Raw genomic sequence first — 12971 nt, forward strand, 5'->3', positions numbered from 1 at the left:
TGCTTGGGAGAAACGAAAGTGAAAGAGCTCCATTTTCCTCGATAAAGGCACCGTGAATCAGCGCGTTTGCTGTGAATGTAGTTTTAGGCAACGCAGGAGCCAGTTTAGTGATCTGTTATCGGTTAAGTGAGTACCGATGGAGTCTGAAACGGATGAAATGCACGAGTGCCTGATCGACTGCTTGAGGCCGAGGCTGAAGGAGCTTATTGTGGTGGATCGGGTCCTGGATCTTATAGACTTTATCGAAAACGAGCAAAAGGAACGGATCAGGCAGAAGGCCAGAAACGATGGTGATATTTCGGCTGCGGACTACCTTATTAACGCAGTAGTTCAGAAGCCACATACTCCCGGATGGTTCACTGCGTTCGTTGACGCACTGAATAACGGGGGCTGTAAATTCGCAGCTGACTACATGCAGTTAAATCTCCCAACTCCCGAAGCTGAGGCAGAGAATGAAAACTGTGTCCGATTTATTCACTTACTTATTCCCAGCCTTGCAGACATGGTTACACAACAAGTGTGTGGAGAATGTTTCAGTAAAAGACTGCTCACCGAAGATGAGCACGACAGAGTAAGTACATTATAGTGCAACCAACCTTTCAAAACTACTACTGCTTTATCTGCATGCTGCTTAGCACATGAGCTTTGGTGGTAAGAGAGAAAATATTCAAGTGTCAAAGGTTCACTGTGTGTATTCACACTAATTTCACCGGTGTGAAAAACCTCGAAAGTATCAGTATAGCTTCAGTATTTACCTTTTCTTCCAACTGTTTCCCAAAACATGTCTTTTCTGTCTTTGACCACTAGATGGCAGACAAATGTAGGCCGCTCATCCTTTTGGTGGCAATGCCTTTCTCTGATTGCTTAGCAAACTGACTTTATTCATTACACTTGTCATCTAGATTACGGCTGAAATAGTCAACAGGGGATCCAGGAGTGGCGCAAGGGAACTTTTAAGAAGAATTATCAAATGTCCACCAGGATGGTATTCAACATTTCTTCAAGTTCTTAAAGACACTGAACACCATGTGCTCTATAATGAGTTGACTGGCAACGAAGGTAACTGAACTACGCTGGAAGACACACACCCAATACACCAAATACTATCAGGGAAGTTTGGGACACAGAAGTCTCAGTGGTGAGATATAGACAGATTGTATAAAACATGTGCACATAAGTGATTACAACTACAGAGGGAATTCAGTATCTTTAATCCAACTGCATTAGTAAATATACTGTGATCATTGCTTTGCAACAATCCCACTAATTAAAATTGGGATGATTAATTATGATTAAGAGTTTTAGTTATAGTCTTTATTACATTTAAAGCCATGTTCTTGGTGTAGACTAGTGTAACAAAGGAAAATAACAAGTTATTATTTTACTAAACAGTTATCCAAATAACCTCAAATAATCCTGGAATAACCATATTTATGGAAAAAGATAATCATCATTAACTTAAAACATTCTAGAAGGCATTAGTATATACGCTCACTGGCCACTTTATTAGGTATACCTGTTTAACTCCCCATTAATGCAAATATCGTGTTGGCCAGTCACATGGCAGCAGCTCATGACATGGTTAATATAACCTGCTTCAAAACGAGCATCAGAATGAGGAAAGTAATCTCAATAGCTTTGAGTGTGTCATAGCTGTTAGTGCCAGGCAGACAGGTCTGACTATTTCACAGTCTGCTGATGTGCTGGGAATTTCCCATGTAACCATCTCTAGGGTTCACAGAGAATGGCCAGAAGAAGACAAAAAAATATCCAGTAAGTGGCAGCTTTCTGGGAGAAAATACCTTGTTTGCCAGACTGCTGATAGGAGGCAACAGCACCTCACTGTAACTCCTTGTTGAGCACATGGGCCACAGCAGCAGAAGACCATGGTGGATGTCATTCCTGCGAGATAAGAACAGGAAACTGAGACTGCAGTTTGCACAGGCTCACACATGGCCTGCCCTGTACCAGTGCTTTAGGCTGGTGTTGGTGGCATAATGGTTTGGGGCATATTTTCTTGACACCCTTTGGGCCCCTTACTACCAACGAGCATCGATTAAATGCCACAGCCTGCATCCCATCCCACCCTTTCTTGACCACAGTGTACCCATGTTGCTCCCAGCAGGATACTGTGGTATGTCACAAAGCTCAAATCATCTCAATTTTTTTTCTTAAACGTGACAATGAGTTCATCGTCCTCAAATGGCTTCCACAGTGATAAGATCTCAATCCAATAGAGCGCCTTTAGGATGTGATGGAGTGGGCCATTTCAATCACATCGTGGATTTGCAGCCAACAAATCTGCAGCAACCACATGATCATCATGTTAATATGGAAAATCACAGAGAAATGTTTTCAGCATCTTACTGAATCCAATTATGTCAGTTCTGAAGACGAAAGGAGGCCGACTGTGTACTAGCAAGGTGTACTTAACAAAAAGGCCGGTGCGTGTATGAAGGCAATGATTAGTTCATAATTACTCAAAATAAGTCTAACTCTTCATCATTAACTCTGATGCAAACACAGAGCAGCACAAAACAGTAGCTACTCATTTATTAATAATTACTTCACCATTAGTTCCTATTTTCCTGTTGCCTCATGCATCACACTAAGTAATTACTCAGTAGTTCCTTCTTACTGCAAAATTACTTTACCATTACTAACAAAGCAAAACAAAACATCATATTTAATTTCTGATCAGTTGTTTTCTTCTCAGTATTTTCACCAGTACCTTCTATTTCTCTGTCGGTTTAAGTAAAGTGAAATGTCAGATTTAATAGTTGTAAGGTAATTCCTTAATACTCAGGGACTGGTTTGCCATTACTGTTTACCTACTCAAGTAAAGTGAAACATCTGTCTTTATGCAAATATTGATGTACTGTATTATAAAGTGTTACCTGGTAAATTGTTACTCCTCATTTCTAAAATGTTCCTTTTTTACATTTCTTAGGATCAGATAAGAAACCATCACTGAAAGACAAGCCTATAGCTACAAGGGAGAGTCCAACATCAGCTGAAAGTTGTGATGGCACTGAATCCATGGAGATCACCGTGAACGAACAGCCTATGGATCAATCCACAGGTCACACAGAGCAAGTCTGTTTAATGTCAGCATTAAGGAGAGCTGAGAAAGTGCTCTCACACGTGTCATTCTTACTGTTAATCTAACATATATCTAACATTTCTTTACTAGAAATGTAAACTTTTAATGCGTATACGGAAATATGTAAAAGGTTGAAGGAATACAAACAAAATTCAGTTTACTTAAAACTACAGCTAACACTGTAACTACCAATTTTTTAACTTTGGTTTATGTCCTTTCAGACTTGTATGCAGGCAATGAACTGCCCAGCAACTCGGAGCCCTCACAGCCAGGTGGGATGGGTTCACTTTTATTCACCCTGTTAAGGCAATTAAAGTATTTAAAGGGGTTTTTGGTAATTACAAATATTTTATTTGCTTCAGTAGGTCATGCACAATAACCAAACTAAGATCAGTGCAGCTGTAGTTGCCCTAAAGTATCCTGAGTATCCTAAAGGCAACATGAAGTATGGTAAAGGAAAAATGTTGCTGTAACATGTGGTTACATTAGTGGAACATTAACTCTGTCCTGCCAGGCAGACAGCTCTGACTACTTCAGAATCTGCTGATGTGCTGGGAATTTCCCATGTAAACATCTCTAGGGTTCACAGAGAATGGCCAGAAGAAGACAAAAAAATATCCAGTAAGTGGCAGCTTTCTGGAAGAAAATACCTTGTTTGCCAGACTGCTGATAGGAGGCAACAGCACCTCACTGTAACTCCTTGTTGAGCACAGGGGCCACAGCAGCAGAAGACCATGGTGGATGTCATTCCTGCGAGATAAGAACAGGAAACTGAGACTGCAGTTTGCACAGGCTCACACATGGCCTGCCCTGTACCAGTGGTTTAGGCTGGTGTTGGTGGCATAATGGTTTGGGGCATATTTTCTTGACACCCTTTGGGCCCCTTACTACCAACGAGCATCGATTAAATGCCACAGCCTGCATCCCATCCCACCCCTTCTTGACCACAGTGTACCCATGTTGCTCCCAGCAGGATACTGTGGTATGTCACAAAGCTCAAATCATCTCAATTTTTTTTCTTAAACGTGACAATGAGTTCATCGTCCTCAAATGGCTTCCACAGTCACAAGATCTCAATCCAATAGAGCGCCTTTAGGATGTGATGGAGTGGGCCATTTCAATCACATCGTGGATTTGCAGCCAACAAATCTGCAGCAACCACATGATCATCATGTTAATATGGAAAATCACAGAGAAATGTTTTCAGCATCTTACTGAATCCAATTATGTCAGTTCTGAAGACGAAAGGAGGCCGACTGTGTACTAGCAAGGTGTACTTAACAAAAAGGCCGGTGCGTGTATGAAGGCAATGATTAGTTCATAATTACTCAAAATAAGTCTAACTCTTCATCATTAACTCTGATGCAAACACAGAGCAGCACAAAACAGTAGCTACTCACTTAAAACTACAGCTAACTCTGTAACTACCAACTTTTTATAAACTTTGGTTTATGTCCTTTCAGACTTATATGCAAGCAGTGAACTGCCCAGCAACTCGGAGCCCTCACAGCCAGGTGGGATGGATTCACTTTTATTCACCCTGTTAAGGCAATTAAAGTATTTAAAGGGGTTTTTGGTAATTACAAATATTTTATTTTGCCTCAGTAGGTCATGCACAATAACCAAACTAAGATCAGTGCAGCTGTAGCTGCCCTAAAGTATCCTGAGTATCCTAAAGGCAACATGAAGTACGGTAAAGGAAAAATGTTGTTGTAACATGTGGTTACATTAGTGGAACATTAACTCTGTCCTGCCAGTTTCACACTAATAAACAAGTTCCATGTGTGCATCATGATGAACTACACAGAGGTCAAAGAGGACAGCGCATAGCTAGCAGTTCAAATGAAAACCATATGCTGGAGTATAAGGAAATGTAAAGGAAAAGTTACATTCATGTGGCTCTGTAGTGTTTGGCTTATATGATGGATAAGTACATTTCTGCTTGGAATACTCTACCCTGAATAGCGAAGCAGGAAGAAAAGAGTTGAATCAGATTAGTTCTTTTGCAGTTTAGTCAGGTTATTTCAGTAGTAGAAAGGCCCCAAAGATGTCTGCAGCCTGCGAGTAAATGGGTTTAACAGAGTAGTTTACATGAAAGATTGTTCCTGCAAGGCGAGTCTCTAGCAGAATTGTTTTTTTAAATGTTTTCTAAAATGAGCAGAGCTCATACTCAGTCCTAATGAATCTGAAAACAGCTCTATGTTTATTTCTTGAATAATTCTATGGGAACTGCTTTCAGAAGTTCAGGAGGCCACATGGACCACTGTTTACTTATTAATGTAATTAAAGCTCTTTTTTCTAATCATTAGAGACTTGCATTTGCTTGCATAAAGTTGCTTGAAACAACACCGTAACCTCTGGCATACCAAGTCATTAAAAACTGTCTGCACTGAGAAAAAAAAAAAAGATTTGGGGGGTTTAAACTCTCACTGGGGGGGGAAGAAGAACTTAGAGTTGAGTGGAAAGGGGAGCAGAGTATGGGGGTACATTCATATTGCTCCTGGTGTCTTAGTCATGTATTATCCCCTGCCTAGACAGAGCAAATAAGTAACAGCCTGCCAGCAACTTGGAGTCTAAGTGGATCATAGTAAGTCTATTGTACTTGTAGAGGAAATAAAGCAAATAGCAATGACTTTTAATGTCTCTCTCTAAGTAATCTGATTATTATAAAAACATATATAAGAAAACATAGTGCTTGATGTTAGTCTGCCTCAACCCATCCCTTTTTATTGTCACTTTCACCTTTAGATTAGTAGACTGGTGTGAAATATCAAATAGCACTCACTATATAGAGAGAAGCATTTGCTTTTAAGTCCTAGTGTTGTATGGTTTGCATTAAGTAGTGCCTCTCAGTGACATCATTTATAGAGCACAATGTTTTCTTGTAACACTGAAACATGATTTACATGCTCTACTCAGTGCCTTTGTTTGTGGTTTAACTATTGGAAGTGTTTTAAAGTTAGGTCATCTTACATGATATGGATGGACTGTACAGTGTACGTGTATGTTCTGTGTTTACCCAGGAACAAAAACAAAGAGAAGCAGGCATTTCCTGTTGGTCATGTCTGTAATTGTGGGTTGCTGACACAGACAGACGTTTTGTGATTCTGAACCTCTGCTCTCCTTTGCAGATGGAAGTGCCTTAGAAGTTGCCAGAAGCCCAGAAAAAGAAATTACTCTTCGAGATTATCAGATGGAAGTCGCTGGACCTGCCTTGGAGGGGAAAAACATCATCGTATGTCTCCCCACAGGAAGCGGTAAAACCAGAGTTGCAGTTTATATTACCAAAGAACATCTGGACAGAAGGAAGGCTGAAGGGAAACCAAGAAAAGTGATCGTCTTGGTGAACAAGGTACTACAATGTGTGTCTGGTATAGAATACTTCTGGGTTTGCACTATTATGCTAACCTACTTCTGTCCATTTCTCATTAAGCACTCCTGAACATTGTTATTTTTCAGCACATACTTCATGTGGTCTGTTGTAGGTTTTCCAGCTGTAAAACTATGTGGTTGCATTTGAAAACAGATTATGAAATAGTGATCACCACTGAAAATCATCACAGTTTTTGATTCTTGATTTGTGAAAAAGAGCAGAACAGTAACCCCGGTGCCTTTACTCTCTCTGCTCTAAAAACCAACATCAACAGAAGCTCCTAAATTACTGCACAGCTAATTTGAGACCATGCCTTAACCAAACAGTCTAGCATATATTTATATGTTCTGGTTTACTAATGTTGGCACAAACACTTAAATCATCAGGAGCTCTCTGATCCTAAAAACAACAATAAAGACTTTTTCTAATTTTGTCGGTTAAATCTCTTGACTTTTGTGGCATTGACTTCATGAAAGTTTCATGTGCTCTGATGCCCTCAGGTTCCTCTTGTTGAGCAGCACTACTCTGCAGAATTCCTGCCCTTTCTCAAGAACAAATATAAAGTGGAGCGAGTCAGCGGAGACTCCCAGCTCAAAATCTCTTTCACAGAAATTGTGAAGAAAAATGACATCATCATCTGCACTGCCCAGATTCTAGAAAACTACTTAGAGAGGGCTAACAGTGGAGAGGATGAGGGCGTGAACTTAAGTGGTATGATATTTCAACACAATTTCACAAAATTTAATACATTATCCTTATATTTTTTTTTAAAAAACACACTTTTTAACTAAAATCTATCCAGGCTTAAGCTTCAAACTCTGACAGCTTCTGGAATAGAAAGCCACCCAAAGGACAGAGCGGCATCTCCCCTGATAGCATCTTGTCAAAGTCTTCCGACTCTGCTGCTTACTCCTGTTGGCACTCACAAGTCCAAGGTGGAATAGCCACCTCAGTGGAACATATGCTGTTTGTTGAAACGCCTGAAAGCATGTACTTTTTTTTCCTCCTGGTTTCCAGGCCACACGTCTGTTCAAGCCATCAGTGTGTGGCTCATCAAATTCACATGAGAGCTTCTATCACCCAAAATACATCAAGCTGCCACTCTCCATTCTCTTTTTCCTCCAGGGAGGATTTTGCATTGCATCGCTTAAACTAGTACATGGGAATAATTAGAATTCACCCTGCTTACACTTTTGTAAAATCCAAACTATATAAAGTTTTTTTTTTGTTTTTTGTTCTTTGAAGTAGACAGTTTTCCAACATATGTTATTGTGTGGCTTAAACTGCTGTGTCAAAGGTTCCTAGAAAAGTACTGGTTTGTGTGGGTAGGTTTGGGAGAGAGATGGCATCTGTGAGGGAAATCACCTCTGTTTACGTAACAAGGAAAATAAATGGGATAAAATTAGCTCTGCTGGTCGAGAAAATTACAGTCTTTTAAGATTTGAGCACTTTTGTTTCTTGGCAGTAATGTGGCAGCGAGAAATTGGGACACGTGCATGTTATTTTTGAAACAAAGCAACATTTATGTGTTTCTCTTTTGCACATATAGACCTGACACTCATTATAATAGATGAGTGTCACCACACTCAGAAGGGAGGCGTCTACAACCACATAATGATGCGATACCTGAAGCAGAAACACAAGAACAAAAGGCTCGTAAAGGAGCAGAAGGAGCCTGTGCCCCTCCCTCAGATCCTGGGCCTGACTGCCTCTCCAGGGGTTGGGGGAGCCACGAAAATGGAAAAAGCCGAGGAGCACATACTGCGTGTAAATACTGTTTCTCCGTCTTCACCTGTGTGGACAAAAGTGTTGCATGCATATTACTCTACTCATTCTTGGCACATTTAGTCATTATTTAAAGTTAGCTATAGTCTTTAAGGCTTCTTATTAATATATCTGACAGTCTGGGAAAGAAAACTAGTCATCAGTCACGCTTCTTTGTGTCCATACCAAGTAACTCACATGTCACAGTGAACAACATCTTTTTTTAATCAGAATCCTGCTCCAGTTCTTTCTGCTTCAGTCATAGAGAAACTTGTTGATTCAGCCAAGTTCTTTCCACTGTTCCACACTGACCATGCACACAAGGCAGCCATAAAGTTTCCACTGCAGCAGAAAATAAGCAGAAATACGCTCTATCATGAGATCAAGATGTGGGATTAATTTTAACACTATAAATCTTTGTATTTTTTTCACAGATCTGTGCAAACTTGGACGCTTCCAGAATAATGACAAGGCGCCAAGAGGAATTCAAAAAGGAGCAAAGAAAAATAATTGTTTCTGTTGAAGATAGGAGGGAGGTATGCCTGTTTAACATGGCATGGTTTTGTGCTAAGCTTTTCTTTGACTCTAATTCATATGAGGGACTCCAGCTGATGTTAATGCAGGATTACATGTGTGTGAAACTAAATATCCTTTTTAGGATCCCTTTGGTGATGTAATCAAGAAAATTATGACCGCCATCCACAACCATGCCGAGCTGACCCCCACCTGTGACCTCGGCTCTCAGAATTACGAACAGTGGGTTGTTCAAAAAGAACGACAAGGTGAAAACAGATTTTTACGCTCATCTTTCACTAGTTATCGTTTGTTCAACCTCCCATGGTGTGTAGCGTCTAAAAGTACTTGTCTCGATCCATTTTAGCTGCAAAAGATGAAAATCAGAAAGTACGAGTTTGTGCAGAGCACCTCCGACAGTACAGCGAGAGCCTGAATCTCAGCAACACGATTCGCATGCAAGATGCCTTCAGTTTCCTGAACAAATACTACAAGGAGGAGATGAAGAAAAAAACTGCCCCGGAGGAGGAGCATAAGATACAAATCACAGATACTGAGAGGTTCCTCTTCAATCTGTTTAAAGGTATTGTGAAACTAAGCATTCACCTGAAAATTAAAAGTAGTTGTTGACTTTATAATCTGAGATTTGGAAAATCTTTTTTTCTTTTTTTCTTTTTTTGGGGGGGGAGGGGGGATAAATGTGAGGTAAGCTGTTGTTTGGTTTAGATTAGCTAATAGATGTGAGACTGCCATCTAGCTAACCAGGAAAATGTCCACGTAAAATAAGGTCCACCTATGAACATCTCTGAAGCGGTCTAATTGGTAAAGCGTGTTGTTTTTGTTTAGCATTTATTAAAAGCAAATGAAAAGCAAAAAGGATTTTGAAGTCTGCAGTGGTTGCCAGCATTCAGAACAAAAGAGACAAATTATTTGGGCTGTATATAAAAGACAGACATGGCCACGCAACATCAGCCAATGGTCATTAGTCTACCATTTTGAAACACTGAGTTTGGCATCGCAGCTGCCGTCATTTGACTTTGGATGCTGATGTGATCATATTTGAACGACAGTGTAAAGTACTAAGTTATCAGCTAATGGATGCAAGCTTGGATAGCAAGATCCAGCCAAAGACTGCACAGATATTAGTTAATATGTGCCTGCAATTATATTAAAATTTAAAACACAAAACCTCTTCAACAGTCTTTTATTATGATTGATACACATTGAGCCATTATTCATTTTCTGTGCCAGTCTCATGCATTAAAAAGGTTCCAGGACTCATCAAAATAATAAACTGTTATCAGGAGTTCCAGTTAAGGCATTCAGATTAACTAAAAAGTGATTCTTAGCATAGAAATAGCAGCTTTTTGTTATCCAATTTCCTAATAATGCAATAAAGTTTAAGCCTTTGTACAATTTAAACAAGAACAATATCTAAAAATGAATGTGTCCTTCATCATCAGGGGTAAAGAAGCTGTAGAGACCAAAATTATTTTTGTACTTTCTATATTACTGCCTATAAAATTAGCCATTTTACTTCTGGAATATGTGGAGATAGCCTAAAAGGGTAATTTGAGAACCTTCATGGTTTGGCAGTTGAGCCCTATGCGTTACAAATTTCTACCAGGCACAACTTAAACAAATTTATAGTCTACCTGTGAATTTTGTGGTAGATTTGAACCCTTCCCACATTTCCGGTCCTGTTGTTTAGCTGAGCTAAGCTGCTTATCACTGTACTTACTAGAGGTATAAACCCTCATATTTAACTCATAAAAAGACACCATATCTTTGATGTCAGCGATAGAAAAGTGTAATTCAGTTCTTTGTAATCTGTGTCTGACAGACAACAAGAAGGAGCTGGAAACTCTAGCAAAGAATCCGGAGTATGAAAATGACAGCCTGTCAAAACTAAGAACTAAAATTCTGCATGAGTTCAGCTCTCGGGATGAAGCCAGAGGGATTGTTTTCATCAAAACACGACGCAGCGCCATTGCTCTAAATCAGTGGATACAGGAAAACCCCAAGTTTGCTGACATTGGAGTAAAATCAGCATATGTCATTGGAGGAGGAGACCAGAGTGTTGTTAAACCAATGACATCGGTGAGTGCTACATTTCTCTCTATTTTCCTGCACAATTATTTGCGCCTTACACTTAACCTTCTCTTATAAATCTGTTTTAATCAGGCAGAGCAAAAGGATGTGTTGAAAAAATTTGGCAACGGTCAAGTCAACCTGCTGATTGCTACCACAGTAGCCGAGGAAGGCTTGGACATACCAGCCTGCAATTTCGTTATTCGATATGGCCTTGTGACAAACGAGATCGCTATGATTCAGGTCAGTAATGAGTTGAATAATGAGCATTGAATGTGGTATACCCAGTAATTGAAGGAATATTAGCCTGTGTAAAACAAACGTGGTTGCCTACCCTTCACTCACAATCGCCTTTCTCAGGCCCAAGGCAGAGGAAGAGCCGAGGACAGCAGTTACACGCTGGTCGAGGTGAAGAACTCCGGGGTGGCTGAAAAGGAGTGCGTCAATGAATACCGCAAGAACATGATGAACAAAGCCATTCAGAAAATTAAATCCTTAAATCAGACAGCCTATGAAAAAAGAGTACGTTTACTTCAGAATTTTTAGTCTCAGTTAAATTGAAAACCCACATGGCTTTGAGACTTTTTTTGTTTGTTTGTTCATCAGATCACTGAGTTTCAGATTCAGGCTATAATGGAAGAGAAAGTAAGAATGACGAAGAAGAAGCAGAAGGACATAAAGAACGAGAGCCCATCTAATGTAAAGTTTAGCTGCCGAAGCTGCAGCGAGCCAATCTGCACGGGCGACGACATCCAGATCATCGAAAACATGCACAGAGTCAATGTGACGCCACAATTTAGGTACAGTTTACGATTCAGTTCTTAACCGTTTGTATGTGTTGAACTGTATTCCACTCGTGTAGTTGTGCTGTGATTATTATCAATTTTACTGCATCTTTTTACAGAAAACTTTACATTCAGAGAGAAAATACTACTCTTCAGGAGCGTCTTCTCGACTATGAGACCAACGGCTTCATTGCATGTAAAAACTGCGGACAGGTAGATTCAGTTTAGCTTTTTCAATTATTTGGAAATTCTCTTGTGAATCTTAAAAAGATAATCTTATTCAGAATGTTCAATTTAGTAGATAACTAAACACAGCATTGCTGCATTAACAAGGAGTCGTTCAGCATATGCACATACATGATGCTTAAGCATAATTAGAAAAAAGTAGGACATTTATGACTCTTAGTCATAAGCAATAAAGCTAGTTCAAAGAGAAATGTGAGTCTGTCATATGACATAAGACTGCAGCCCTTTAATTTGAGATCACATTTCACCACAAATTCAGATTACAGGACAAAAGGGCACAAAAGCAAGACTTTATTTAGTCTTGGTTAGGCCTGCATTGAGCAGAATAAAATACTCATTATATGTTGTGTTGCATTCTGTTACAGAGATGGGGTTCAATGATGATGTACAAGGGGATCGAGTGCCCCTGCCTTGATGTGAAAAACTTTGTGGTGAATTTAAATGGAAAGAAGATTAGCAAATGCACCAAGTGGAATGAAGTTCCCATCAAGTTTTCTGCCTTCGACTACGCTGAACATGCAATCAACATGACCATGTCCGATAACTCGGATGATGACGAAACAATATAAATTATAACCACGTAGAATAACCAGCGACTGAGAAAGCCTTGATTTCTATTGTGTTGCCGTATGGCCGACACAGGATTAATAACCTTAGCAGAGTAGTGAATGTTATGTTTCCTTTGAATGTTTACTTGTTAACTGGAGAAATGAATGGTGATGGGACTGAAGTGTGTTCGTAAAGAAAAAGTGTGAATGTTTTACATCATTTTAATGGTTAAAGTATTATTGTGAATTGTGCAAAATTGCAGAATAAGGGTTTTACTCTTCAATTATGTTCGCATTTGATGGGATTTACTGTTGAAATAATGCATGATTACAGTGTATTAATTTCTATGTAAGGGTTTGTCACTGGTATTAAATGAACTGGAAAAGCAAAGCAAGAAAATAAAGTATATATATATTTTTCCCTTTCAAACTCTGGCTGTCTCATGAGATGGGAGTCACCGAATCTGTGATAGCCCCTCAGAGCCCACCTGTCACACACGCACACAAACAGGTGCTGTGGATTTTCCATTAAATCCACAGGTTAGTGA

General features: G+C 39.6%; 1 protein-coding gene across 2 annotated transcripts; it reads left to right on the plus strand.

Annotated features, from left to right (window-relative positions):
- ifih1 (interferon induced with helicase C domain 1) lies at positions 1 to 12853 on the plus strand. Of its 2 annotated transcripts, XM_040028207.1 has the most exons (17): positions 2 to 571; positions 903 to 1059; positions 2951 to 3082; positions 3325 to 3375; positions 4567 to 4617; positions 6235 to 6455; positions 6977 to 7187; positions 8026 to 8243; positions 8675 to 8776; positions 8899 to 9022; positions 9121 to 9336; positions 10597 to 10853; positions 10938 to 11087; positions 11205 to 11366; positions 11451 to 11644; positions 11749 to 11842; positions 12241 to 12853. In XM_040028207.1, the coding sequence occupies exons 1-17, from the start codon at positions 137 to 139 to the stop codon at positions 12442 to 12444; spliced, it is 2979 nt and encodes a 992-aa protein (XP_039884141.1). In that variant the 5' UTR covers positions 2 to 136; the 3' UTR covers positions 12445 to 12853. The 2 variants fall into 2 exon arrangements, with proteins under 2 accessions (XP_039884142.1, XP_039884141.1); XM_040028208.1 differs by lacking the exon at positions 4567 to 4617 and having other exon boundaries at positions 1 to 571.
- Positions 12854 to 12971: the final 118 nt, after the last annotated feature.

This window comes from Simochromis diagramma, unplaced genomic scaffold (genome assembly GCF_900408965.1).
Source record: "Simochromis diagramma unplaced genomic scaffold, fSimDia1.1 OVJJ01000343.1, whole genome shotgun sequence".
Classification (NCBI taxonomy): domain Eukaryota; kingdom Metazoa; phylum Chordata; class Actinopteri; order Cichliformes; family Cichlidae; genus Simochromis; species Simochromis diagramma.